This window comes from Tremella mesenterica (genome assembly GCF_000271645.1).
Source record: "Tremella mesenterica DSM 1558 unplaced genomic scaffold TREMEscaffold_3, whole genome shotgun sequence".
Lineage (NCBI taxonomy): Eukaryota > Fungi > Basidiomycota > Tremellomycetes > Tremellales > Tremellaceae > Tremella > Tremella mesenterica.
Window position 1 is genome coordinate 782,411 of NW_006711227.1, and position 23,573 is coordinate 805,983.

The window sequence follows — 23,573 nt, forward strand, 5'->3', positions numbered from 1 at the left end:
GAGCAAAGGATGAACAGAGCAATCTCATTAGAGAAGGAGAGAAGGAGGGTGTTGTGATAGCCGAACCGGCACGTTGTACTGGTATAGTAAGTACGTAAAAAGCATGCATGTCATCTAAGTTATCCATCAACTGTAATCTAGATATCGGAATGATTTTGTGAAGAACACTAAATCCTATTCGTAGGTTTCAAAAAGAAATGATATTCGCGCCATTCCTCTACACAACGTCAGCAACCCAAAAACCCCTTTGGAAGAGAAGAGGGAGAAAAACAACTTACCATTCCAAAAACGATCCTATCCCCATCAAAGAACATTTTCTCCAATTGTCTAGTAGGATCAAAAGTTATTAACCCTGTACGTTTGGTATACGATAATCCAGATGACATTTTGTCTTCAACAAACATCGGTGCTGATTCTGTCGTTTCCGTCTTGGTTTGTTTTTCTCGTTCAGAGATGAATTCTAATGTCGGCAGTAAGATCGGTTTCGTAAGTGGACAAGAATGTGTTTGTGTCGTTGTTTTCTTATCATTATAAATTGAAGTTGAATTTGTTTTACCAAGTCGGAATGTACCTAATGGTCCATCTATACGATAACCATTCAAAGTTTTTTGATTATAATCGTATATATTTATGAGAACATCTCTAACTATTGGAGTTATTTCTTCAGGATGAACACCATTATATTTCTTCATACATCTTCCATCACATGAAGAAACTGTTATCACTCTTGAACCCCAAGTTGGACCTAAAGTAGGATGATCTTTACGTAGATGAATACTTCTAGAGAAATCAGACCAAGGTAGGAACCAATGTGGACGTTTATCTACTTCGTCTTCATCATCGTCTTCATCTTCATCTTCTTCGTCCGTCCATTCATTCGAGTCGTCTTCATCATGTTCTGTCATGCCGGATGATCGTCGATTAGTCGAATGAGATCTACGAGAGAGACCACGTTCTCTTCTTATATTCTTTATCACGTTCTTGGCCGCAACTGCGGCCAAACATTCTGAAATCAAGAATCGAGCTCTGAAAGATCCTTGAACACTTGTATAATTTCGAGCTCCTGTTAACAGATCGTCAACGGTACCTATGAGACTGAAAGAGATAGTTCCCATTGCGGTTTGTAAAGCTCGCGAAGGAAGAAGAGGACATTGGATTTGAAAGTCAATAGGTAGAAATCCAGGAGATAAAGTTTCCATTTCCATTACTAGACAAGTTGGGAGTTGATGAACACAAATACGTCCCATTTGAGGTAAATTCGACATTGACCAAGCTTGAGGTTGAGAACCGGGAGAAGCTCCTATTCCCAGTACACGAGGTTTGATTTCGTGTTTAGGATCAAGTAAACTGAAAACTTCGATACATGGACTGTAACCGATATCACCTTCGTAGACAGGTAACGTGAAGTCGAATTCATCGTCAGGATCGTCGATATGACGGAAAGTAGTCCCTACGACCCAATCTTGAGTGAGGAAGCGTGTCTTGAATAAACTCCCAAAGTTGTCCGCTGGTTCCACGATCTTTCCCATCAGCGGTCCTCACAAGATACGTACCTGGGTGAGTACAGTGCGATTGATCGCATGTAAGAGGTCGGAATGATGGAACATGAGACTCACCCCAAGACAGAGACCTCGCTTCCAGTCCCAAACACCCGAACATGCCTCTGGATAAAGCTGAGGCACCCACATCGTTACCGCCACCCTTCCACCGGGGATGATCTGTAAATCGATGTTGGGCAGTTTGCGAGGATCGTCGTCATATTTCGGACTGAGGATCTCGATACAATGGAGTGCTGCAGATGGATGAGGTTGTCCACCTTGAGCAAACGCGGCCAAGTTTTTCGATTCAGACGAATCTGTGGGACGCATTTGATAAAAGTATAGTCGATTTGAGAAGACGTCTCTTGACATGTCATCGCGCTGGAAAGGGCCACTGGGAATAAGCATCAGTCTTCACTCGACCTTGTCTGGTGGGATTTTGAAGCAATACTATGACTTACAGTCTTCTAGCAACTACCACAACATTATCCTGTGGACAAAAAGCCAAACATTCCACTCTCCCACCTTCCAAACCAACTTCAGTTCTCCATCTCCACATCCCTTGATGTTTCTTAGCCACACCATCGCTTATCATCTCTTCTTCTCCTGGTAACTTCCAAACTGACCATCCATCAATTTCGTATTCCGGCGGAGCTTCAGGAGGGTAATCATCTCTTCGTTTCTTGGCAAAGGATTCAGACATGAGCATATAACCATCTTCCATTTGTTGTACCAAACCACGTGGAACATGAAGACAACGGATATCAGTCGGGGTCAAAGCAGCGAGGTTTTTTTCTCTTTGGATGATACGTTGAAGAGTTGGACCGGGTTTGTGATTTTGTTTGGGGAGTCCAGCGGGAGGTGGAGGGATATCAGGTAGGGAATGATAGAGTTTACGAAGGACGAGTTGGAGTATGGAAGAAGTGGAGATTACGTGATTGACATTTTTGCAGATCTGTCGTGTTAGAGGATGTGTACTTAGGTGTCTGATTATTTGTCTTCCGTTCACGTATCATCATTCACTCCTCAACGGAAGAGAGATAAGAATTGAAGCAGAGAGCCTAGAAGTGAAGGAAAGAGATTAGAAGTGAAGGTAAGAGATTAGAGGTGAAGGAGAGAGGCTAGAAGTGAAGGAGAGGGATTAAAGGTTAACAAGAGGGATTAGAGGTGAAGGAGAGAAATAGAGGTGAAGGAGAGAGATAAGAATTGAAGGAGAGAGATTAGAGGTGGAGCAGAGAGATTAGATGTGGAGCAGAGAGATTACAAGTGAAGGAGAGAGATGAGAAGTGAGTCGAGGGAGAGTGAAGACAAAGGTGAAATATCAGTTATTGGAATGAGAAGAGAAAAGAAGACATCCAGTGACCCAAAATTGGGGTATAACGAGAGGGATTCTTGAAAAAGATGACTCACTCGAAGTGCAGAGGCAATACTAGAGAACGGAAGGTCTAAAATTATATGTTCCAAGATCCCCGAGAAAGCTTCTTGAGTGAATATCGATCTTAAACCACCTGAATCACCTGAACCACCTGAACCAAAAGTTGTAGATTTAGATTTACTCTTTCCCGTTGCGTTGGATTCAGCAATGATTTCCATTCCATTCTCAATCTCCATTTTATCCGATAAACTTGATATTGTATTCCCCATTGAAATCTCATCTTTTCCATTTCCTGTTTTTTCTCTTCCATTTCCATTGATCACACTATCATTATCCGTGATTCCAGATCTGATACCCCCAACACCAACATCAGAAGTACTCGTACTTGTCGTACTTGGATCATGTCCAGATCCAGACAAAGTTGATATCACTCGTTTTTTACTTTTAGTCATACCGTTTCCAAACTCACGAGAGAAAGATATTTTCCTGTTTTTACCCATGAGGAAAACACGAGATACTCGGGAAAGTGGGGAAAAGAGGTGAAGAAGTGGGAAAAGTGAAGAAGTGAATCAAGTTGTGAAATATGATTTAAGTATTTGGGTCCGAGCGTTTGAGGGTGTTTAGCTGTTCGGATGAAACGCTTTCATACCGGTCCAAATGTCCGGTCTGCGGCCTGCGAATGTTTAAGACCTTTACGACTCAGCAGTTATTGTAGAGGGCAAGTTACTCATATTGGTCTAGAATCAGTGCCTGAATAGTTCTCTGTTTGGGAGAGAAGAAGAGAAGAAGACGGGGAAGGGAGAGGAGGAAAGAAAGAAGTAACTGAAGGGGAAACAGGAGAAGACGGAAATGCCATGTTCAAACTTTTCTTTTGATCATCAAACGTCAATTTTCCTTTCCCCCTTAAGCCCTTTCTTCCATTCGAACCAATGGCTTTTGATCTCTGTCTCTGTGTATGTGGCATGTGGAATTATTGTAGCATATATTATCGAGAAGATATCAATAAAACATCATATTCAAGATCTACATTTTGCATGTCGCTTGTTCGCTTGACACTTTGACAAACTGAGGATCAAAATTTAAATTGAGAAAACCATTCCCAATCCCATTCCACCATCTTTAACATATACTCATCAACTCCACCCACATCCTCCTCCTCCTCCTCCTCTTCCTCCACTTCATCTTCTCTCTCCTCTTCGATATTCTTTTCTTTTATTCCCTCCACTTGCTCCTGTTTTTCATTCCCTAACTGCGTAACCTGAGATAACCCTCGTTGTAAATTTGGCGATTTAGATTTAACCATTTGTCGACTTTCTGTAAATTCTTGAAAATCCAATTCTACTTCTCCTTGAGCTAATCTTGCCGCTTCTGCATCTTCAACATCTTCCACTTCTTCTAAAACTTTTACCAATTCCTTTTCTTCTCCGATCCTCGGATTCATATTTCCCTCTTCTCCATCCAATGAATCTTTTTCAATCTCAATATCCACCACACCTTCCTCTCTTTCTTCTCTTTCTCCATTGGTTTCAACCGGAATAGAATGTTCATTCTCATCCAACATATCTCTCCAATCCATCTTCCCAAAGAATTCCGTAGTGAAATCACCTTGTTGTATGACCATTTTATCCAATAAACGTTTTTGATTAGCTTTCTTTAACATGTTCTCTTCTACCGTATGACTAGAAACGAATCTATAAATATTAACTTCACGAGTTTGACCAATCCTATGTGCTCTATCCATACATTGTCTATCCATAGAAGGATTCCAATCTGAATCATAAAAGAAAACAGTATCTGCTCCAGTCAAATTAATACCAACACCACCTGATCTTGAAGAAGCTATAAAAACGAATATTCTTGAATCACTATTAAACCTTTCAGTTAAAATTTGACGATCTTCAATTTTCGTTGAACCGTCTAAACGTAAATATCGATGACCATTATATGATAAGAACATTTCCAAGATATCTAATACACGTGTCATTTGAGTGAAAATGATTATACGATGACCATTGATTTTCAGTTGACGTAACATTTCGTAGAGTTTTTGAAGTTTACCACAATCGTATTGTAACAAGGAAGAATCTGGAAAAGCGATTTGTAACTTGACTGCTGAATGATGTAAAGTATCGAATGAAGGTGATAAGATTTCAGGATGGGAAATTGGTTTTAATCCTGGAAGAGAATATTTAGTCATATCTCGAGTAACGACTGTTGGTGGTATAACGGCATATTTCTCCGTGATAGGTATCATTTGTTTAGCTCGATCTTCGTATGATATAACTAAAGATGAAACTGGAGGATGATGATCACCGAACATATCTTTAGGTCGACGTTTTGGGATATTGGAAGGAAGTAGAAAATTTGATAAATCGGATAAACGTGATAATAGTGTTGTACCATAAATAGGTGAACGTCGACAACGTATTTGATTGATATCTCTTAAAGATCTCCATCGAATTTTACTAGCTTGTTCTTCTAAATGAGATTTATATCTTAACCATCCTTCCAAAGTCCTTGTATCCATTTTGGGACCTTGAGGTTGTTTTCCTCTCCGAGGTAATTCGATAGCATGAGGTAATCGGTCACTCGCATCGAGTTCCCTTCTCGTTCGACAAACCCAAGCGGATTCTCCTTCACGAGACGTAACGAGGAAATCTTGTAGATCCACTTCATCCATTTGGGACAACAAACGACGACGTATGAGTAATTCACAGGGTTCGTAATCCGCTACCACTGAACGTTCCATGGCGAAGCTCGTTCGTACTGGTCTGACTTCGAATAAATCCGGGTGATTACAAACTTTCCTCAACTGCATCAAAGTATTGACAACTCCGAGATAACCACCCGAAGTAAGAGCTTCTTTGGTAGATGCCCGTGACATGAATTCATCGTATAAGAATCGTTGACGTTTGGAAAGTTTGCAATATACGACATGTTCGAATTTCCCAGGAAGTTGAGTTTCGACTTCACTCTTCAATCGACGGAGGATGAACGGACGGAGAAGAGTATGTAGTTTAGCTACGGTTTCAAGTATACCTTCGTCCAATGTATCGCCAGATTCAACGGCTTTGTCCATGGGATCTGACATCAGCTGTCGATCCCGTTCAGTCGTGCGAAATGACGAAAAATCTATCAAAACAAGCAAGAGAAGATGATGGACTGAGTCAACACATGATGACCCGTTACGTAGGGTGATAGACTGATCATGAAGATAAAGAGAATTGGATCAAGATGAAATTCGAACAAGTAGCGAGCTACTCACTTGAAAACCACTCCATAAACTCTTTATGATTAGCGAACCCTACAACTGCCGTAGCGTCCGCCGTAACTCCATTCGGCATTAAGAAATATAACAATGACCATAATTCCATCAAATTATTTTGCAACGGAGTACCCGTCAATAACAACCTTCTCTGAGCTTTAAACCCAAGTAAAGTTTGCCATCTCTGTGAACGAAAGTTCTTGATGTTATGCGCTTCGTCCAATATCATATAAACCCAACTCTTTCGACGGAAAATATGTTGATCGGCAAGAACGATTTGATACGATGTGATACAGACTTGCCAAGCATTTTCGGTATGCCAACCTACACGTTTATCTTTACGTTCTTTTTGATTTCCGTAGTAAGTCAAAACTTTCATACCGGGGAAAAACTTCTTGAATTCCATTTCCCAATTGAGTATGACGGAAGTGGGTACGATAATTAAGTGTTGTCCCCAAACACCTTTATCACAAGCCAGATGACCTAGAAGAGCGATGGTCTGAATGGTTTTTCTGTAACTGTCAGTGAAATACAAGGGAGAGAAGGAGTATACGGACCCGAGACCCATCTCATCAGCGAGAATACCGTTCATGTTATTGGCGTAGAGACTGGCTAGCCACTCGAGACCCGCTTGTTGATATGGGCGCAATGTTCCTCGAAGGAGGATAGGTTGGCGAACATGATGAATCTCATCCTCATCCACTTCCATTTCATCCTCATCGTCGGTGATCTCCTCTTCACTCGTCATCTCCGGCGTATCCTCGTGCTCTTCCGCTTCCTCTTGCCCGTCCTCTTCCACCTCTTCGTCATCCTTGATTACAACAACCTTCGGCCGACTTGGAGGTGGGGGTGGTGGAGGAGGGACAGCCGTCGGAGACCAAACGGCTCTAGCGCGTCGTTGTCGCTTACCTTCGATGATCAACCCTGGAGTCGGTGACTTCTTGGCCAAGACTTCGTCGGTCAAAGATTGGTCAACGATGATATCGCCGTTCGTTATTTCGGCCACTATGGAAGTGTCTTGAGCTTCATGAGTAGCAGGCTTGATTTCGATATCAACACTAGGCTGTTCAGCTTCGGGTTCCGGCAAGGTATACCCGTATCGCTTCAAAAGATCCTCAATAGGCACATCCGCATCAGCGACCAGTCCAGCGTCCTCACCGTCGTCCGTCGAACTCTCAGCATCTTCCATCTCAACATCGAGAGCTTGATCTTGCTGATCGATCTCGCTCGTTTGATCGGCATACTCGACATCGTCGGCATCTGGATCGTCACCATCGATAGCTCCAAATGCTGCTTTCGTAGTAATCACTCGTCGCGAAGGGCTCGTAGGCGATACGGGTAGGGCAACTTCCGCTATTGCAGTGGACGACCGTTCAGGTGCCGAGGTGAGGACAGGAACGTGCTCTGTGGTATGGTGACCTTGTGAAACAGGAGATACTCGTTGCGGGATAAGAGGTGAGGCTTGGGTGTCACCAAACGGTGCCGATATCGACAACAGAGGAGAAGCGAGCTCAACTGTTGCTTTTTCGGTGTCAATTGTAGAAGAATTCATCCGGAGTTGTCCCTGGTTATCATCTCCTGTGGCAGAAGCCACTTCCGAATCAACTTCCATACCCACGTTTCCGGATATCAGAAATCGAAGATCGGCTTGATGTTCGATAGCCACTCCAGAAAAGTCATCGTCGTCGTCGTCCACACTGTCCGCTTCCTCGTCTGATTCTCCGTCATCTCTCTCGTCTTCGTCGTTTCCATCGATCGCGCCTTGATCCTCCCCTTCTTGATCTTCAGTCGCATCACGACTATCCAGCAGACCATCCCCATTGACAGTGACAGCGGTTACCTCAGTTTTCTCGTCCCAGCCGGCCTCCTCTTCACCTTGCAGATCGTCTACATCCATGTCCTGACCTTCTTCCTGATCTTCGCCTTCTTCGCCATCCTCGTCCTCCCCCTCGTCCGCTGCAGAGACCTCTTCCGTCCCTTCCGATCCCATATCATCCTCTTCCTCTTCCTCTTCATCCTTACCCACAATGTCATCTCTCTGAGCCTCTAACAGCCCTGTACTGCGCTGTAGCATATTCTGCAGATGTTCTTTCCCCAATCTATCCTGTTCTGCCTTTTGTGCCGCCTGCAGTCGAGCCCTTACGACCTTCACTGCGAGTCCCCATCGCTTCTTGAAAGCTTTCATCAACTCCTTTGCCTTCCTCTTTCTTTCCTTCTCTTCTGCCAGTCTTTCTCTTTCTTCCTTACCCTCGATCTGTTCCCAGTATAGTCGGACAGCCCGAGCTACACGTCTACAAATCAATGGTCTGTTCTTCGCTTCAGCCATTATGGCATTTCGAACCTGGACCATGTGCGTCATCATCGAATCATGATGATCTGTTGAGCGCGGTGGTGGACCGATCATTTTCTGATGTGACTTGTTGACAGCTTTTGGTCCCTCTTCCGGATCGTCTAGTAATCGCAGAAGTCGTCCATGCTGCTGCAGATAATTGACACGGTTGCGAAAGTAAGCTTCTCTGGCTGCTCGGATCTCCAAGCTCTTGATATCGGGTGGTGGACCGGTGTCTTCGAGATGAATGTAAGATTGGAAGTACTGCCCAAGATCACCATGGAAGGGTCGTATGTCAGTTGGGATATGTGAGGGATCGGTATACCAAGCATGACGAGTGCCTCGTGTACGTTGATTCCCTCTGAAAGGAGGACGAGGGAAGGGAACATGTTCTAACGAAGGTAGAGCCGGCGCTGGCGTGGGTAACGGAGAGGTATGTCGTGATGCAGACATGGGTACAGGTGTAGTATCATTTGTATGTGGAGAGTTGACAGCCGGAGAAGGACTAGGTTCGTGTGTTACAGAGAGACTAGCTCGTGTCTTCTTGGCCGGGGGGAGAACAGGTAAAGACATACGTCCACGTTTCTTCCCTTGACCAGTGTCCGAGACGGTTTCTTCCTGAGGTGGAGGGTCTTTAACAGCGTGTCCCATGGTGGCGCGTCGATGGGCTTTGGAAGGCTTGTCGGGTAGAGGAGGTGGTGGCATACTACCTGCTGTCGAACTGCGGACATGCAGCTTTAGTCGCACTTTTATTGGTGGATCTTTCTCTGGTTTCTCCACGATGACTGTCGTTGATGAAGCTCGTCCCTTGCCCTTGCCTTTCACGTCCCCTTCGGAGATAGCGCCTACCGAGGTCACTACGGAGGTGATTGGAGACGCCACAACGCCAGCGAGACGCTCGGACTGCTCTTGTACCTTTTGACGAGTCGTCCGTGAGGGGAGCGAATTTCTAGGTCGGGAAGGTCCAGCTTTAGCATTGGTGTTGGTGTCCGGAACGAGATCAAGGAGATTATGGTTCTGCCTTCTCCACTGTCAGTCAGCGTTGTCCAAATTGAAATTTCAAAGGTATTACATCTGTGAACACTGGCGAATTATCAGTCTTAGCCACCTGAACATCAGCATTGAAGGAATGTCAGATAGAGAGACTTACCGACGGGTTCCAGCCAGTCAAGATATTCACAAATCGTTCCAAGTGGAACTTTTCCCTGATCGCCGTATCATGCTCTTCAGTCACGGACTTGAGCTCCGACTCCTTCGTCTCCAGCAACGTCTGCCTCCTATGTTCCACATATTCAGGTCCAAGACGACGGTTGACATCTGCTAACTCTTTCGGTGTTGGGGCGCGGAGTTGACTGGAACGGGCAGTAGACTTGGACCCGGCATGTTCGGGAGGAGCGGGGTCGGAAGGTCTAACACGCAAGGTGCGTTTGGGGAGTGAAGAGGGAATGTGAGTGATTGTAGACACCAATTTGGAGCCTGTGCTGGTAGGCGATGTTGAACAAGAGGGAGTGGGAGCAAGAGGAGGTTCAAGTGAGCTAGCAGAAATATCAACATCCATAGTGGACGACCTCCACTTTCAAGTCAGATGACAAACGGACATGCCACCGACAAAACGAATCGAGGTGGTGCAAATGGAGACAGATTTGTTTCTCGGTATTTGATGAGTGCGCCGCCGGTCGGAAGAGTAGTGGACAGGTTGGACGATGGAGAAATGGGGAATTGAGACAGTTCGAGTAATCTAAGAAGAAGAGAGAGGACGCGGAAGAGCGCGATGGACGGTGTATATCGGCATTATGAGAATGTGGCACTCGCACCTCCATCACCTCGATCCTTGGTCCACAACACGTCAAGATCCTAAGCTTAGGGTAGGAGAACGACATGATAGCTCAAACAACATCTACACACAGAGAGCCCACGGCAGCAACGTTGAGAGCAGCGAAGGCGGCAGCTAACTCACCTCATGCGCTGGTCAACCTCATCCGATTTGTCGGCTCTCTTCAAAGGCAAATACCGAACTCTGAGGTCACCCACCTGACATTGATCAAGGACCAGCAGGTCAGTCCCACTCTCTTTGTATTACTATAGCTAAGACCATAGGACTTGGAATATGCTCGGATACTTCTTGAAGCTATTAGGAATGGCAATGAAGGGTAAGGCTTACCTACCAACCCGACTGTCACACGATCACAACTAATGTAACAGACCATCAACTTCGTCGGAAACCCTCAATGATTTGGAAAGGACTTTGAACAGGATAGAAGAACGAATGTCCACTTTATCCGAGGTAATATTTCAGCTCACAACGAGGGCATTATTGAATTGACCATCAGCAAGACACTTCGATATTCTCCATATCCTCTTCACCCCCAACCCCAATATCCGATCCGAAAGACTCTCCCACTGTCTCTCCACTTCCTCTACCGTCAGAAGCTCGTAACCTTTCGTCACGATCATCCATCATCCGACAACGAACATCTGTACAAGAATATCTTCGGCGACGTATCGAAGAAGATCGTCAAGGTGGTGAAATTGGATTACTCCCTCTCAAAATACCCATCAAGCCTATCAGGAAAGAAGATCGTGACATACTGTTCTCAGGAGTGAAAGGTGGTATGGGTTCAGCTCGATTGCATGAGGAACTAGGTGGTCAATTGGCCGATGTCAGGTTTTCTATTTGATAGAATGGGCTTGAAGCTGACAGACAGATGTCACATAGATTGAAATTGAACGCTGTGCATTTTGCCAACTCTCTAGAAGAAGAAAAAGCGAGTTTAGATACTTCAACAGATGTATTGGAAAGTACGTTTCTTCAAGTCGAGAACGGTCGGTAAAGTTCCAGCTGACAAGGAAGAGAACTTGACAGCTACAAGACAGTCCAAGTCGAATTTGTCAAAAGTGTCCAAAAAGGGAAGAGGGACAACATGTATGACTTTGGGAGTGGTGATTCTGGTCATGTTGCTTTTCATGTGGACTTATATGGTCATACGGTTCACATGAGGTAGTTATGCATCGATGTTCCCTCAGTAGTTACCATAAAAGTTCCCCATAGCGTGTAGCATGCATGTAGCTTCGTATGACCCACCCACGGGGAAAGACGGAAGCAAATCTCCAGAGATTTCTTCGCCGCCAGGAATCCAACTGGGATCTATCTGATCTTCGCGCTGTTATCTTGCCATACTGTAACAGACAAGACCGCCCTCAGCTAGGATATTTGACAATGTCTATCGCACCGAAAGCAGAGCAAGACAGGAATCAAGAAGCGACCGTTTATCTGGTACGTCATGTCTGATGCCACCCTCATGACCTCCAGACACACCCCAGTTTCCCTCAACATGAAGTTCAGTGCTGACTCGACAAAGGGTAACCTCGATGAGAAATGTACAGATGCTTTGATATGGGAACTCATGCTGTGAGTCTTTCTCAGTAATATGATTGTGTTCGCTGATGTGACAGTCAAGCAGGTCCAGTCTGTATGTCCTTTCCTCTCCTGACTTCTGTATCTTCTACCTAACTTCTCCTGCTCCTTGCCGGCATTTGAACACGCTATCGTTGCCGCTCATACGGATCTTTACATCGTGTGATTGGCTTGCGAATCTGAAGCTGACACAATAGCAAATGTCTTCCTTCCCAAAGATCGTATTTCGATGAATCATCAAGGATTCGGTTTCTGCGAATTCCTCACTGAAGAAGATTCAGAGTACGCCGTTAAGATAATGAACCAAATCAAATTATATGGCAAACCGATCAGAGTAAACAAAGCTTCGTACGACAAGAAACAACTGGATATAGGGGCGAATTTGTTTATTGGGAATTTGGATTTGAATGTGGATGAGAATGCTTTGTATGATACTTTTGCGACTTTTGGTAGTATTGCGGAACATCCAAAGGTAATTATTCATCCTCCTCCTCTTTCTTCCTTTCCATTCTTCAGTCCTCAATCTGATTACGTGCTTCTTTTCTAATTCGTTCAGCATATATCGGTTCGAATCTTTCATCGGACATGAGGAAGGGAGAGAACAGATGAAGAAAGAGCTAATATCAGATATCACGAGATCCTACTACTGGTCAAAGTAAAGGATATGGTTTCGTTTCATACCACGACTTTGACGCAGCGGATATGGCTATCGAAAATATGAACGGACAATTCTTTGGTGGTCAACAGATCACAGTTCAATATGCTTTCAAGAAAGATGGTAAAGGGGAGAGACATGGATCTGCGGCTGAACGTTTACTGGCAGCTCAAGCGAAGTATGTCATACTGTTTTTTCTTTTTTAAATATTGTGGATTATCGTTAATATAGTAGGAAACACGCAATCATACCCGGTGGTCCAGGTTCAGGTCCAGGTTTTGCCTACCAAGGACAATTCGCAGGTGCTCTTGCTCAAACCCCTGCTGTCCCAGCTGTTCAAACTCCCGTTCCTGCACCACCCGTCGCACCCGTACCACCTGTCATACCGACTTACGCACCACAAGTCGGTATACCTCCACCTCCACAAGGTGTTCCAGTATATCAACCTACTCCTCAAGCTTATCCTCCTCCTCCACCTGGATTCCCACAATCTCAAATTAATGGATATCCTCAATATCCTCCTCCGCCACCAGGGTTCCCCGTTGCGAACGGTGTATATCCACAGACATACGATCCCTCACAACCTCCTGTTCCACCTCCTCCTCTCAGATTAGGTTTCGACGCTCCAAAATCATAACAATAGTCATCACGAATGGCGAGAGATCATGAAATGGTATGATGGGATGCATAGGATGATTTTAATGTCACTGATTTGAGATCCTTTGTGTAACTAACTCCTTTCCCCTTCAAACTTCTATACAATTGGGTGTTCCCAATAGCTCTAGATTGTTTATTGTCATTTTGTTACTGAAATGTCACCACTGATCGCTCTTCGAGCTTTTGATGACTCGATCAATTCCAACTCATCCGTTGACGGAGTGTCAGTAGTGAAGATCATCGAATATGTCGTGATTGGTAAGTTTATTTCACGGTGAAGAACTGAAGCTGACAATATAGGAATAGTCGTGCTGTCCCTATTGGCACTTGGGTACATGGGGTGGCGCCATCGCTACAACCTCAAGCTTTTGGGGGAGGCTATTGCACATCGGAAAGAAAAACACGCCCTCGCTCACGGAAGGAGAACGAAAGATGTGCAATGATGGTCTCGAAGGCAGGGGTCAGTAGGGTATCGTGAGTGGGTATTTGATGTTCGGTCATACGAGAGCTCGAGCTGATTTTTTGTAGATATGTTTGTGCTCTACTTGTTGACGCCGGTCGACAACAAAATAAACTTCAGGTGGAGTTGTTGGTCGTTCTTGATTTCCTGGCCCTTGGCAATTGGCGAGAATCGTTCGGAAGGAGATAGGGGATCGAAGCGACATGATATTCTGTCATGAGAGAAGATGATTAGATGTAGACAAAGGCATGTATCCTGTTCAGTCTGTGATTAGCTATATGCTACATGTTGCTCACATGTACCACTGAGTATTTATGTGCTGCATGCTGCATATGGTCCACAAACGTTGCTCGATTGGTGGAGGCCCGTAAGGTTCGGAAGGCCGGACATTTCCGGGAGAAGGCTTGCGCTGTCGTTTCTCTCTCCTTGCTCCACCTTCTTTCCTTCTCACCGTCACTCTATCTCTCTCATCTTTTCATATCCCAGGCATTGCATTATCCTTGTATAGGTATTCATAAGTATCATACACAGACCAAGACGATAGTCAGTTCTCAAGTCAACATCCCATACACCATGGACCATTCCATGCTTGAAGTAGTCCTGTCTGAGATGGTGAGTTCTCTCCGTCCAGTCTATCCTGGGGAGGAGCTTTTCTGATCTATAGGAACCTCAAGATCCAAACTTGGAAGATCTTGATATCCAGCAAGATGATCCTGTCCCAATGGAAAACAAACCAGAGGGGAAGGAGATATCCGAGAAGAAAGAGAAGGAAGAAGATGAGGAGAAGAAATTCAAATCCTTATCCCCACTCTTTACCAACTCTGAATACGAATCCATCCTTGAAGTTATCCTCTCTGATACTTCCGCGACTACATTAAGTCGTATGCTCAGGGTATGTATGTACCTTTATATCTCCCTCCCTTTTTACTCTATATTAAAACAACACTATGGACAGATATCTGGCTGATATATAGGTATCTCGAGATATTCATAGACTTATTATCACTTCTCCTAAATTACAATATCGTCTTCGATGTCAATTCCACACCATCGAATCCGAACCTGATCTTTCCGGAAATGTGAATCTCAAACTTGAAAACCTCATAGAAGATCAAAGACGTTTAGATCGATTCATTCCGAGAGAAATATCATGTTTACACGTTCCCACGGCGGAAGTCGTAGATGTACAAGATAACAAAATGTTAATGCTGGAATCGAATTCAAGAAAACCTTTATGTACATGTGAAGTACATCCTAGAGGAGGATATGTCAAAGATTCATTTTCAGTTTGGCAACTTCGGTCTAAAAGAAATCTCGACACTCAGAAAATCGGGGTAGACGAAAATACAAATGTTGATGATGTGAAAGAAGGTGCTATCTGTATTTCTAGGGTAGTATTGGATTACGAAATTAAAGGAATCGCTTTTTGTCCAGAGGAAGAAATCGTAGCTGTCGTTGGTCCATGGTGAGTCATTGTTTCTCAGTAATGTTTATGGTCTATGATGATACTGAGAATTTCTAGTATGGCAGGAGAAGGAGATTTACCTTTTGGTAATAAACTCACTATACGTCGTATAAACCTTTATCATCTTTATCCTGAACCTGAAACGAATATTCCTAGAATACATCCGAAAGCGAAAATCCCAATAATCGAATTTGTTTGTGCGGAAGATTTCTCTTTATCCGAATCTATCGATATGCAACTTATAAAAGGTGGTAGGATAGGGGTATTAAATCCTTGTTATTCAGCAGGAGCTACTTTTACCGCTGTATGGGATTGGCAAAAAGGAATTTGTTTAGGTGTAAGTTCTCATTCCATATCGATTCGCTTCTCTCCAACTATTCTTTAAGAATTTCTGTATGCAAAGGGAAATAAGAGAACAAAAGTTGACTTTTTATACAGTCAGCTTCACCTATGTGCGGAGTCAACTTGATTACTTCATTCCGATTTCTCACACCCGATTGGCTTATTTGTGGAGTATACGAAACTGGTGAACGAATTCATAACATTGATGAAAGTTCCGTACCAGAAGATGAAATTTTCCCATGTTTAGCAACTTTTGCTACATTACCTTTGGAAAATGGAAAAGGTCCTTCAATACGTCAACATCGTATAGTTCGAACAGATACAACACAAGAAGAAATGGAAGTGGATTTGGATAATGAAATAAATTCGACACCATGTACTTGGTATAGTTTTGAAATACCACATTGTATCGCTTTAGCTGGATTTTGTTTCCCACCTCTTAATGTGAGAAGAGCACAACTTGAAGGGATTCAAGATGGTGTTGTAGATACAGAAGAACGTTTCACTCCTACTGGTCTTGATATCGATTTACCCTCACCGATTTTACCTACATTCGAAACTTCTTCATCTAAAGATCATCTGGCGTTTTATATCAAAGGTAGATGTGGAGTTGAAGGTGGTGATCAAGCTCCTGTAGCTATAAGTGGTTCTGTACCGGTTTCTAAATTATACGGTTTATCAATTCCTTCGGTGTTCATGTTACTTGAACCTGATGAAGGGTTTAAGGTCAAGTATTATCGTCAGGTCATGAATCAAATAGGAATGGAAATGATGGTTGAACATATGATCAAGAAACAGACAGAGTTCGAATCGAGTAAATCGCAAGAAACAGAAAAAGAAACAGAAACAAAAATTCAAGATGATGAAGAAGATGAAGATATGTCAAAGGATGAAGATCACTCGGAAGAAATATCAGTGGACAAGATGAATGATCAAGAAGATATTTCGGACTCTATTCAAAACCAAGATCAAGAGAATGAAATCAAGGTTTACCAAGATGAAGATATCCAAATCGAAGACAACGGAACGAATCAAGATCAAAAGGAAGACCACGATCATGAACATGAGCACAATGATGACGCTGCTCAAGAACATGGTCACGCTCATGAACATGAACACGATCATGACCATCATCATACTCATCTCCTTCATGTTCCATGGAAAGTTTGGTCAAAAAACGTAGATATACGTTATCCAGATAGTTCATCTCAACCAATTTCCAACGGTACACGTACTTTATATCCTTTTTTCGATATAGATGACGATATGATAGATGTTGGGATTTCAGAACCTATCAAAATTGAAATGATCGATTATAATCATTCTTCTTCATATGATCCTAAATGGGGTAAACCTTTAGGTAGTTTATCTCTTAAACCAACAAACACTCAAAACCAAAACCATAACATTCCAACACATGGGATATCTTCAAACGTCGAAGGGATATCTTCAACTTCAACTTCCCAAATCACGAACTCAGACTTAAACATCGAAGGGAAATCTTCAAACACAATCGATACAGAAGAAATGAAACATTTTCAAACGAATAAAATACCATGTGATCAATTAAAAAAATGTAATGGTATTAAAATAATCATATCAGATCGTGATAAACATAGCGCAAAAGAAACTGCCGGATTTCCAGAAGATATTTTCAAAGATGAACCTGAACCTAAACCCACAGGATTAGATGGAAGGGGTATCAAGTTGGATTTCCTTTTAGAAAGAGGAACGGAATTTGAAAGATTGTTCTTTAATGGTGATAAAGTCGTTTTTGCCATTGTGAGTTTTTTTTTTTACTTCTCTTTTTCCTCCTTTAGATTCATACAGTACAATACATTCACATACACATTGATTTTTCGAGATATATGAGAGAAAATGAGCTGATGGGATAGTCTGAAGGAGCTCATATACTCTCTTTTTAAAAAGTGGAAGTTGATCATCTTTTTCTTTCAGGAAAGAGGAGAAGATATATTTGATCTTCGTGGGCGTGATCTGGGGATTTGTGATGCCAATATGTCGAAGATGGGGAAGATTGGGGATTGGGAAAGATGTAGAGTTTTGAGGAAAATCTTGGGAATTCAACCTGTGTCTTTTCATATCATATTAAGTAAACTTATCAATTAGTTCAGTAAGTTGTACTTCCGAGAAATTAGTCAGAGATGTAATCCGAATCTTCATTTTGCGCGAAACCGTCCAATCAAAAAAACAATGCACAAGTCCGTATGTAAACCTCAACTAGGGTATCAAACCCTTATGTCGTCACTTTCCTAATCTTTCCCAACCCGACTGTCCACGATGAAATTCCCATCTCCCTGAAACCAGCAATTGAAGATTCTTGAATTATTCATCCATCACCCCAGGTGAACTGTCCAATTTCACAATATGCACAAAAGATCACAGTTTTACAATATCAACATGATCGCCGACAAAGCTCCAAAGGGAAAAAGTCCTTTGGAAAGTACTTGAGAAGCTGATCCTGCCGTGGCTCCTGCTGCTGGGACTGAAGAGTGGGAAGAGGAAGAAAAAGAATGAGATGTTGTGGATAAAGAAGTGTGAGATAAGGTGGTAGGTGTGATAATGGCTGGGTTTGTGGATGTCAAAGATGGAGAACTGGGGATTAGTGATGTGTTAATCATTCTGATGATTGGGAGGTGTATTGCGATTGAGAGGAAGACTTACATAGAGGTGGACGAGGTGACAGATGAAGGAGTATCGTTTCCAGAGATGGTACTACTTGTCAGTCTATCCTCTCTCTCTCTCTCCCCTCCTCCTCTAGAAGGCCATGATCCCTCAGTGAGAGAACACGATAGGAAAGTCATGTGCGTCGAAAAACTTCTCGCACCTCACATGTAGTTCCGGAAGATATGAGACGAGTTAAGGAGCATTAAGGATGTAAAAGGATAAGTAGAGTGATGAGAAGGTAAAGAGAAAGAGGACTAACGTGGTACTAGTACTACTGGTATCCCCAGAAGAAGCTGGTGCACTAGAACCTGATTCTACACCCGTCCCGCTTGGCGAGTAACTAGGAACGGACGATTCAACCGTAGATCCAGAATCCGTACTTGATCCTGAGACCGAACTAGCGGCTGGAGCTGACGAAGTGGACGATAAAGAAGGAAGAACGGAAGGGAAACCAGAAGGTAAGAAACCACCAGCTTGACAGAGTTCAGAAAAATATGATTGAGCTTCTGTTCTATCTGCTGACTGTTCATTAGTTATATGACTTTATACTTCAAATTTGTATAAGTCGAATATCGTCAAGAAGTGGAAAAGTAGGAGGCAGCTTCATGTCAAAACTAGACGAATTGGTTGATGGATCATGTGGGGATGTCGGGGAGAGAGACACGAAATACGGAAGAACAAAATAAAATATTTGTAATGAGAACATAGGATGATAAGATATATGTATGTGGGATGAATTGGAGAAAAGAAGGAATATGGTAAAGATGAAAAAACGAAAGGAAGAACTCACATTGCACGATGCGTCCAAACAAGAAACCAAATATCCTGTTGCGACAGGTTCGATACAAAGACAAGTCAGATTGTTGTTCGGGTTACATGTCTAGTCTTGTCAGTATCCTCTCTTTTTCTTTTTCGACAAAGTCAGAAGCTCTCTTGATTATATCCCACAGTGGCTATCATTCTCATAATCAAGCAAGTGAATCCTCAGATGGTTCCATATTGACGCGTAGTGACCTCATCATCAAGTCACTATGGCTCCACAATGAAGCATCACATCACCTTGATGGTCTGCAGAATAAAATAAGAGTAAGACGTCATGGAACAGTGAGAGATAATTCTGTAAAATAAAAGATATGAAACAGTAGTATGAGATTGTCTGGATTTGGACGTGTCATACCAGGGCGAGGAGGGTAAAAAGATAAAGACGATCATATCGTTGTCAAAAACAGATTACCCACAGTAGTTTTCTCTAAACCAGCTAAACAACCATCAGAACAAGTAGGAGGTTGATCTTGACGTATAAACAAAAACCTTCCTACCGTCTAACATGTCAGCGTTGGGTAAAGGATGTTGAAGTAGACTGACGGCGGATACTAAGGGTAAAATGAGGAAAGCGAGCATCTTGGTATTGGTTGATCTCTTCACTTTTGGTTGTTGGAAGGGATTGGATGTAGTACTTGATTGATGCGATGTAATCGGTAGTACAGAAGGGTGAATCGAATAGGTAAAGGTAAAGAACGTCAAAGAGTTGGAGAGGTAGAAGAGAGAAGAGAGGAGAAAGTGATGAAGAGTTCTAGGTGGAGCTAAATGCTACTCTACCTGAGAGAAGTTTGTGATTTTTCACCCCTGTGTTTCAACCTTGTGCCTGGCATGCCTCGAGTGAAAATGTTACCCCCTTTTTTGCATGCCAAGACATTTTAACAACTTACTTTATATAGTCACTGACAGCGACATGAATGTACAGTAGAAGTCCAGCTTCGACCATAATCCGCTATAAACTCCCGGTATACTACTACTGTACTACTGAACCTGACTACGACCAGTTACAATACCGCCGCTGCCCCAGCCACAATTGCAACCCATCCAATCCCCGCTAACGCTGTGGGAATCGTCCCTCCCGCTGTGCTGGAAGTCCTACTGGAAGTACGCGAACTAGAATGTCTCAAACTGGACCCAGTGGGAGCTGTGGGTATAGCGAGAGGTGTTACCGTCTCGCTGCTACTCGTCTCTGACATACTAGGGGCGGAGATGGTAGTAGGAGCGTCGTCGCCGGTCCTTTCTATCAACTTTATAATTATTTGATATCGAAATCACTCACTGATATGTGTCTGTATTGGTGGAAGACCAAGAAGAAAGGGAGGAAGAAGTGGTAGATGAAGTCGAGGAGGAGGACGAAGAAAGAGAGGACGAGAGAGTTGTATTGATTGGTCCACCGGGATTAACCACTGATGGTGTAGCCCATGAAGGTCTCGATGTAGAGCTTCCAGACGCTCGAGAAGATGTTGATAATGATACCAAGGAGGAGGAGGAGGATGAAGAGGAAGAAGGGTAATAGCCAACATTGGTTTCAACCCCTACGGATGCGCATAGGTTGTCGATATATGTGAAAGCATCATCCCATGCTTGTGGCTGTACATCAGCTTTCATAGTATGTAACAGCGCGAAAGATAATGACCTCGTGACAGATTTCGATAGTACATGCTCGAAGTTCCGGCATGAGGATAGTGTTACGACATAGACAGGCAGTATCGGAAGTGTCGCATCCGTATCGAGGCTGTTCATTAGCCAACGATCAATGGGTGCATGGGTGCATCTCGCAAACGACTACCATCCTATTGATAAGTCCATTCGAAGAGGACTATTGTCCAGGGTAATGGATAGTCGAAGACCCATGAAGGGAGAGAGAGAGGATTTGGGAGTGACAAATAAGTGGCGAGTGACTATTTGGAATAACGAGGAGAGAAGAAAAAACACGTACCAAATTCGTTCGTAGCTGAGAAATACATTCATCTCCACATGAACTGTTCGTATCCGCCCTCACCAACGCGAATAAGGCCAAAGACCATCTTACCAAACACCCAAAAGTTCGCATGTTACCGAAAGAAGATAAAGTCGCAGTCGAAGTTCAAAGTATAGGATTTGTATCGTTCAAATCACATCTGCTTCTTCTTCCTTTCAACCCCTGGACGTTCTAGTGAGAGTGAGAATCAACGAGGATGTCTGAAAGTTGAGCAGAAGGGGGAAGGGGAGAGGACAAAGTATGGTGTTTCGTTCACCCCCGGGTGTCCTAATCGTCAGTCCTTGAAAGGATCCATTCAACTGTCCAAATGTTTGAAAGATCACGTTTGAGATTCTAAGGCAGCAGGACCATTGGTGACAGAAGGGAGAAAAGGATATTGACGTTTCAAAATCCCAAAGGATGTCATAATCTGTGATTCTCTCAAAAACAGAGATGACGGTGGGGTTGTTATTTGTGTTAAGTACTCGTACTCATTATGGCGTCTCCTGAGAATAAAACTAATCGTACAGTTGCCGAATGGACCAAGTTGATCACAGATACGAAAGATGAGTCAGCTGGTTATATCCGTCTTTTTCGAGAATGGTGTATCAAAACCCATCTCTTGGAAATATCTCCATCTCCAGGTCAAATGGGAGGGTCAGAAGATCACGATGGTCAAGAAGAGACAAACGAACAGAAGCAATCCACAGCGAATCAGTCGAATATGTCGAATAAGACAATCGCTTCTACTAGAGTTGAATTACTGGATTTGACGGTTCGAAAAGATACATTCCTGACTTCGATTGATAGTCTGTTGTCAGGTCTGAGGACATGCGCCAACATCCTAGCGACCAAAGATATATCAAAACTTTCAGACCCGTGGAAGACGGTAGAGAGCGCTATGAGTGAATTGAGTGATCTGAGGTTGAAGATGGAATGGGATGTGTTCATGTTTGGGAAATCTGGATGGTTTGGGGATGTTGATGAGAATACCATAGATACGGATTTCACGGAGAAGGAGACGAGGTTTGAAGATAAACGGTGTGCGTCTCCCGATGATCTCTTCTGAAGGGATGTAACGGTAACGTTTTTCAGGTGGATCACTTAATGATGTATGGAAAGATATCAGAGGCACAAGACTTACAGATATTACTGGTACCATGGTACTGATCATACTCAGCAAGGTACTCTACTTACTAAGTACCTCGTAAAGGGAGCAGCATGTGCTGGAATCCAAGAGAAAAGTCAAATTGATTTTGCCACTTTGATGCACGTCAACGTCCACTCACTCAAATTCAGCCAATTGAAATTTCGTCAGGGGTCAATGTTCCATCATTCTTTCCACTTTCTTTCTTCTCTCTTGTTCTCTCATGTTTAGACAAACCTCGTCCTTGTGTCTGAATCCATCACTTCACTCGCTCCATTCACTACTCACATCTCAGCTTATCAAATTGCACGGTTGATCGCTCAGTCGTCATCCGATCACATCTGCCCAACCTGCGTCGATCTGTTCATATCCCTACCCTTCGGGGTTTCCCCATCTGCCCTTTCTCTGGGGCTATCGAAGTCCCAACCTGCTCCCTACTACTCAGAAACTATGTGACTTCTCATACCGCTTCGCGTCATATTCTGACATTTCCCCCCTCTATCTACGCATCAGCCATTCGATCATTACACTCTTCTTCGAACAAAAAAGCTCAACCTCTACCTCACGGTTCCACTTTCGATCTTGGTCAACCCCCTTATCCACCACCGCCACCCCCTCTTCCTACTCCACCTCGTAGGGGTTCTTTATCTTCCGCACAGAAGGCACCTCAAAATATTTCTAAAGGATATATTCCGCAAGATTCGGATTTCTACTGGGCTCCCGATCAAGACGTGATAGAAGAAGTTTACGAACCCTCGGATCTCCTAGAGAGTAATCCCCTTCCCGATGCTCCACCAGTACCGGAATACGAGGAACCTGAGAAGACCAAACGGCGCAAGAATAACAGACGTACCCGTCTGCTTAATCTACCTCCACTGCCCATTGGACAAATGCCCCCAGATGGACGGACGAGGTTTGATTGGCGACAACGATCTTTATCCCGATTACCTCATGCAAAGGGAGAACGTTGGTTTCCTGATCATCACACGAGAAGAACACAAGCACCTTTTCCGGAGATTGAACCTGGTGCACCCTTCAGTGACGAGGTTAAACGGTATATGAAACAGTTAGTTGTTTGTGGAATCCACAGCTGGGAAAGCTGATAGATCAGTTTTGCACCATTGTTATTGGCTGAGTATCAAGAACAAGAAAAAATTATCCTACAACGATTAGAAAAATGGTCCATGCACAGACTTCGGGAAGAGGGAGTCATGTTAGAACGCCTTGGAGCTACGTATTTCGCACCGCGGAAGAAGGTTGATGGAGTGGTGTATCAATTTTCGAAGACTGGCCGAGAAGCAGCTGGTGCAAAAGGAAAATTGGAAGCTTGGAAATTTACGTAAGTTATTCTAATGTTTGTGATGCAGGATTACTATGTGAGAAAGATGAGTGGCTGATGACAGACCTGGGACGATCATTTTCATATCCCGTACAGACCCTTTTGTCGACGCTGTCATTGCC

At 43.5% G+C, this 23,573-nt stretch overlaps 7 protein-coding genes across 7 annotated transcripts; 3 read left to right on the forward strand and 4 right to left on the reverse strand.

Annotated features, from left to right (window-relative positions):
* Positions 1 to 126: 126 nt before the first annotated feature.
* TREMEDRAFT_73503 (uncharacterized protein) lies at positions 127 to 3,676 on the reverse strand (the record flags this gene model as incomplete). Its single annotated transcript, XM_007003687.1, has 5 exons — positions 2,949 to 3,676; positions 2,000 to 2,493; positions 1,617 to 1,932; positions 279 to 1,520; positions 127 to 174 (listed from the first exon to the last, which is right to left on the reverse strand). The coding sequence occupies exons 1-5, from the start codon at positions 3,411 to 3,413 to the stop codon at positions 127 to 129; spliced, it is 2,565 nt and encodes an 854-aa protein (XP_007003749.1). The 5' UTR covers positions 3,414 to 3,676.
* A 315-nt stretch (positions 3,677 to 3,991) lies between these two features.
* Positions 3,992 to 7,445, reverse strand: TREMEDRAFT_11403 (uncharacterized protein; the record flags this gene model as incomplete). Its single annotated transcript, XM_007003098.1, has 4 exons — positions 3,992 to 4,078; positions 4,139 to 5,997; positions 6,179 to 6,690; positions 6,736 to 7,445. Coding segments are annotated over 4 exons (3,168 nt in total), but the record flags the coding sequence as incomplete, so codon positions are not given.
* Positions 7,446 to 10,385: 2,940 nt separating this feature from the next.
* TREMEDRAFT_68109 (uncharacterized protein) lies at positions 10,386 to 11,504 on the forward strand (the record flags this gene model as incomplete). The annotated part of the gene is made up of 6 exons (XM_007003627.1): positions 10,386 to 10,562; positions 10,605 to 10,657; positions 10,710 to 10,791; positions 10,838 to 11,167; positions 11,213 to 11,306; positions 11,359 to 11,504. The coding sequence occupies 6 exons, from the start codon at positions 10,386 to 10,388 to the stop codon at positions 11,502 to 11,504; spliced, it is 882 nt and encodes a 293-aa protein (XP_007003689.1).
* Positions 11,505 to 11,724: 220 nt separating this feature from the next.
* TREMEDRAFT_71330 (uncharacterized protein) lies at positions 11,725 to 13,277 on the forward strand (the record flags this gene model as incomplete). The annotated part of the gene is made up of 6 exons (XM_007003688.1): positions 11,725 to 11,781; positions 11,867 to 11,916; positions 11,969 to 11,973; positions 12,120 to 12,394; positions 12,550 to 12,755; positions 12,812 to 13,277. The coding sequence occupies 6 exons, from the start codon at positions 11,725 to 11,727 to the stop codon at positions 13,212 to 13,214; spliced, it is 996 nt and encodes a 331-aa protein (XP_007003750.1). The 3' UTR covers positions 13,215 to 13,277.
* A 990-nt stretch (positions 13,278 to 14,267) lies between these two features.
* On the forward strand, positions 14,268 to 17,426 carry TREMEDRAFT_61064 (uncharacterized protein; the record flags this gene model as incomplete). The annotated part of the gene is made up of 6 exons (XM_007003434.1): positions 14,268 to 14,306; positions 14,359 to 14,586; positions 14,669 to 15,159; positions 15,217 to 15,496; positions 15,598 to 17,283; positions 17,397 to 17,426. The coding sequence occupies 6 exons, from the start codon at positions 14,268 to 14,270 to the stop codon at positions 17,424 to 17,426; spliced, it is 2,754 nt and encodes a 917-aa protein (XP_007003496.1).
* A 480-nt stretch (positions 17,427 to 17,906) lies between these two features.
* TREMEDRAFT_73505 (uncharacterized protein) lies at positions 17,907 to 19,720 on the reverse strand (the record flags this gene model as incomplete). The annotated part of the gene is made up of 6 exons (XM_007003689.1): positions 19,552 to 19,720; positions 19,425 to 19,508; positions 18,977 to 19,066; positions 18,446 to 18,708; positions 18,184 to 18,234; positions 17,907 to 18,114 (listed from the first exon to the last, which is right to left on the reverse strand). Exons 1-6 carry the CDS (start codon positions 19,585 to 19,587, stop codon positions 17,907 to 17,909), a joined length of 732 nt encoding a protein of 243 aa, XP_007003751.1. The 5' UTR covers positions 19,588 to 19,720.
* Positions 19,721 to 19,847: 127 nt separating this feature from the next.
* On the reverse strand, positions 19,848 to 22,193 carry TREMEDRAFT_73506 (uncharacterized protein). The gene is made up of 6 exons (XM_007003690.1): positions 22,110 to 22,193; positions 21,661 to 21,776; positions 20,945 to 21,253; positions 20,642 to 20,740; positions 20,285 to 20,595; positions 19,848 to 20,241 (listed from the first exon to the last, which is right to left on the reverse strand). The coding sequence occupies exons 3-6, from the start codon at positions 21,056 to 21,058 to the stop codon at positions 20,010 to 20,012; spliced, it is 756 nt and encodes a 251-aa protein (XP_007003752.1). The 5' UTR covers positions 21,059 to 21,253; positions 21,661 to 21,776; positions 22,110 to 22,193; the 3' UTR covers positions 19,848 to 20,009.
* Positions 22,194 to 23,573: the final 1,380 nt, after the last annotated feature.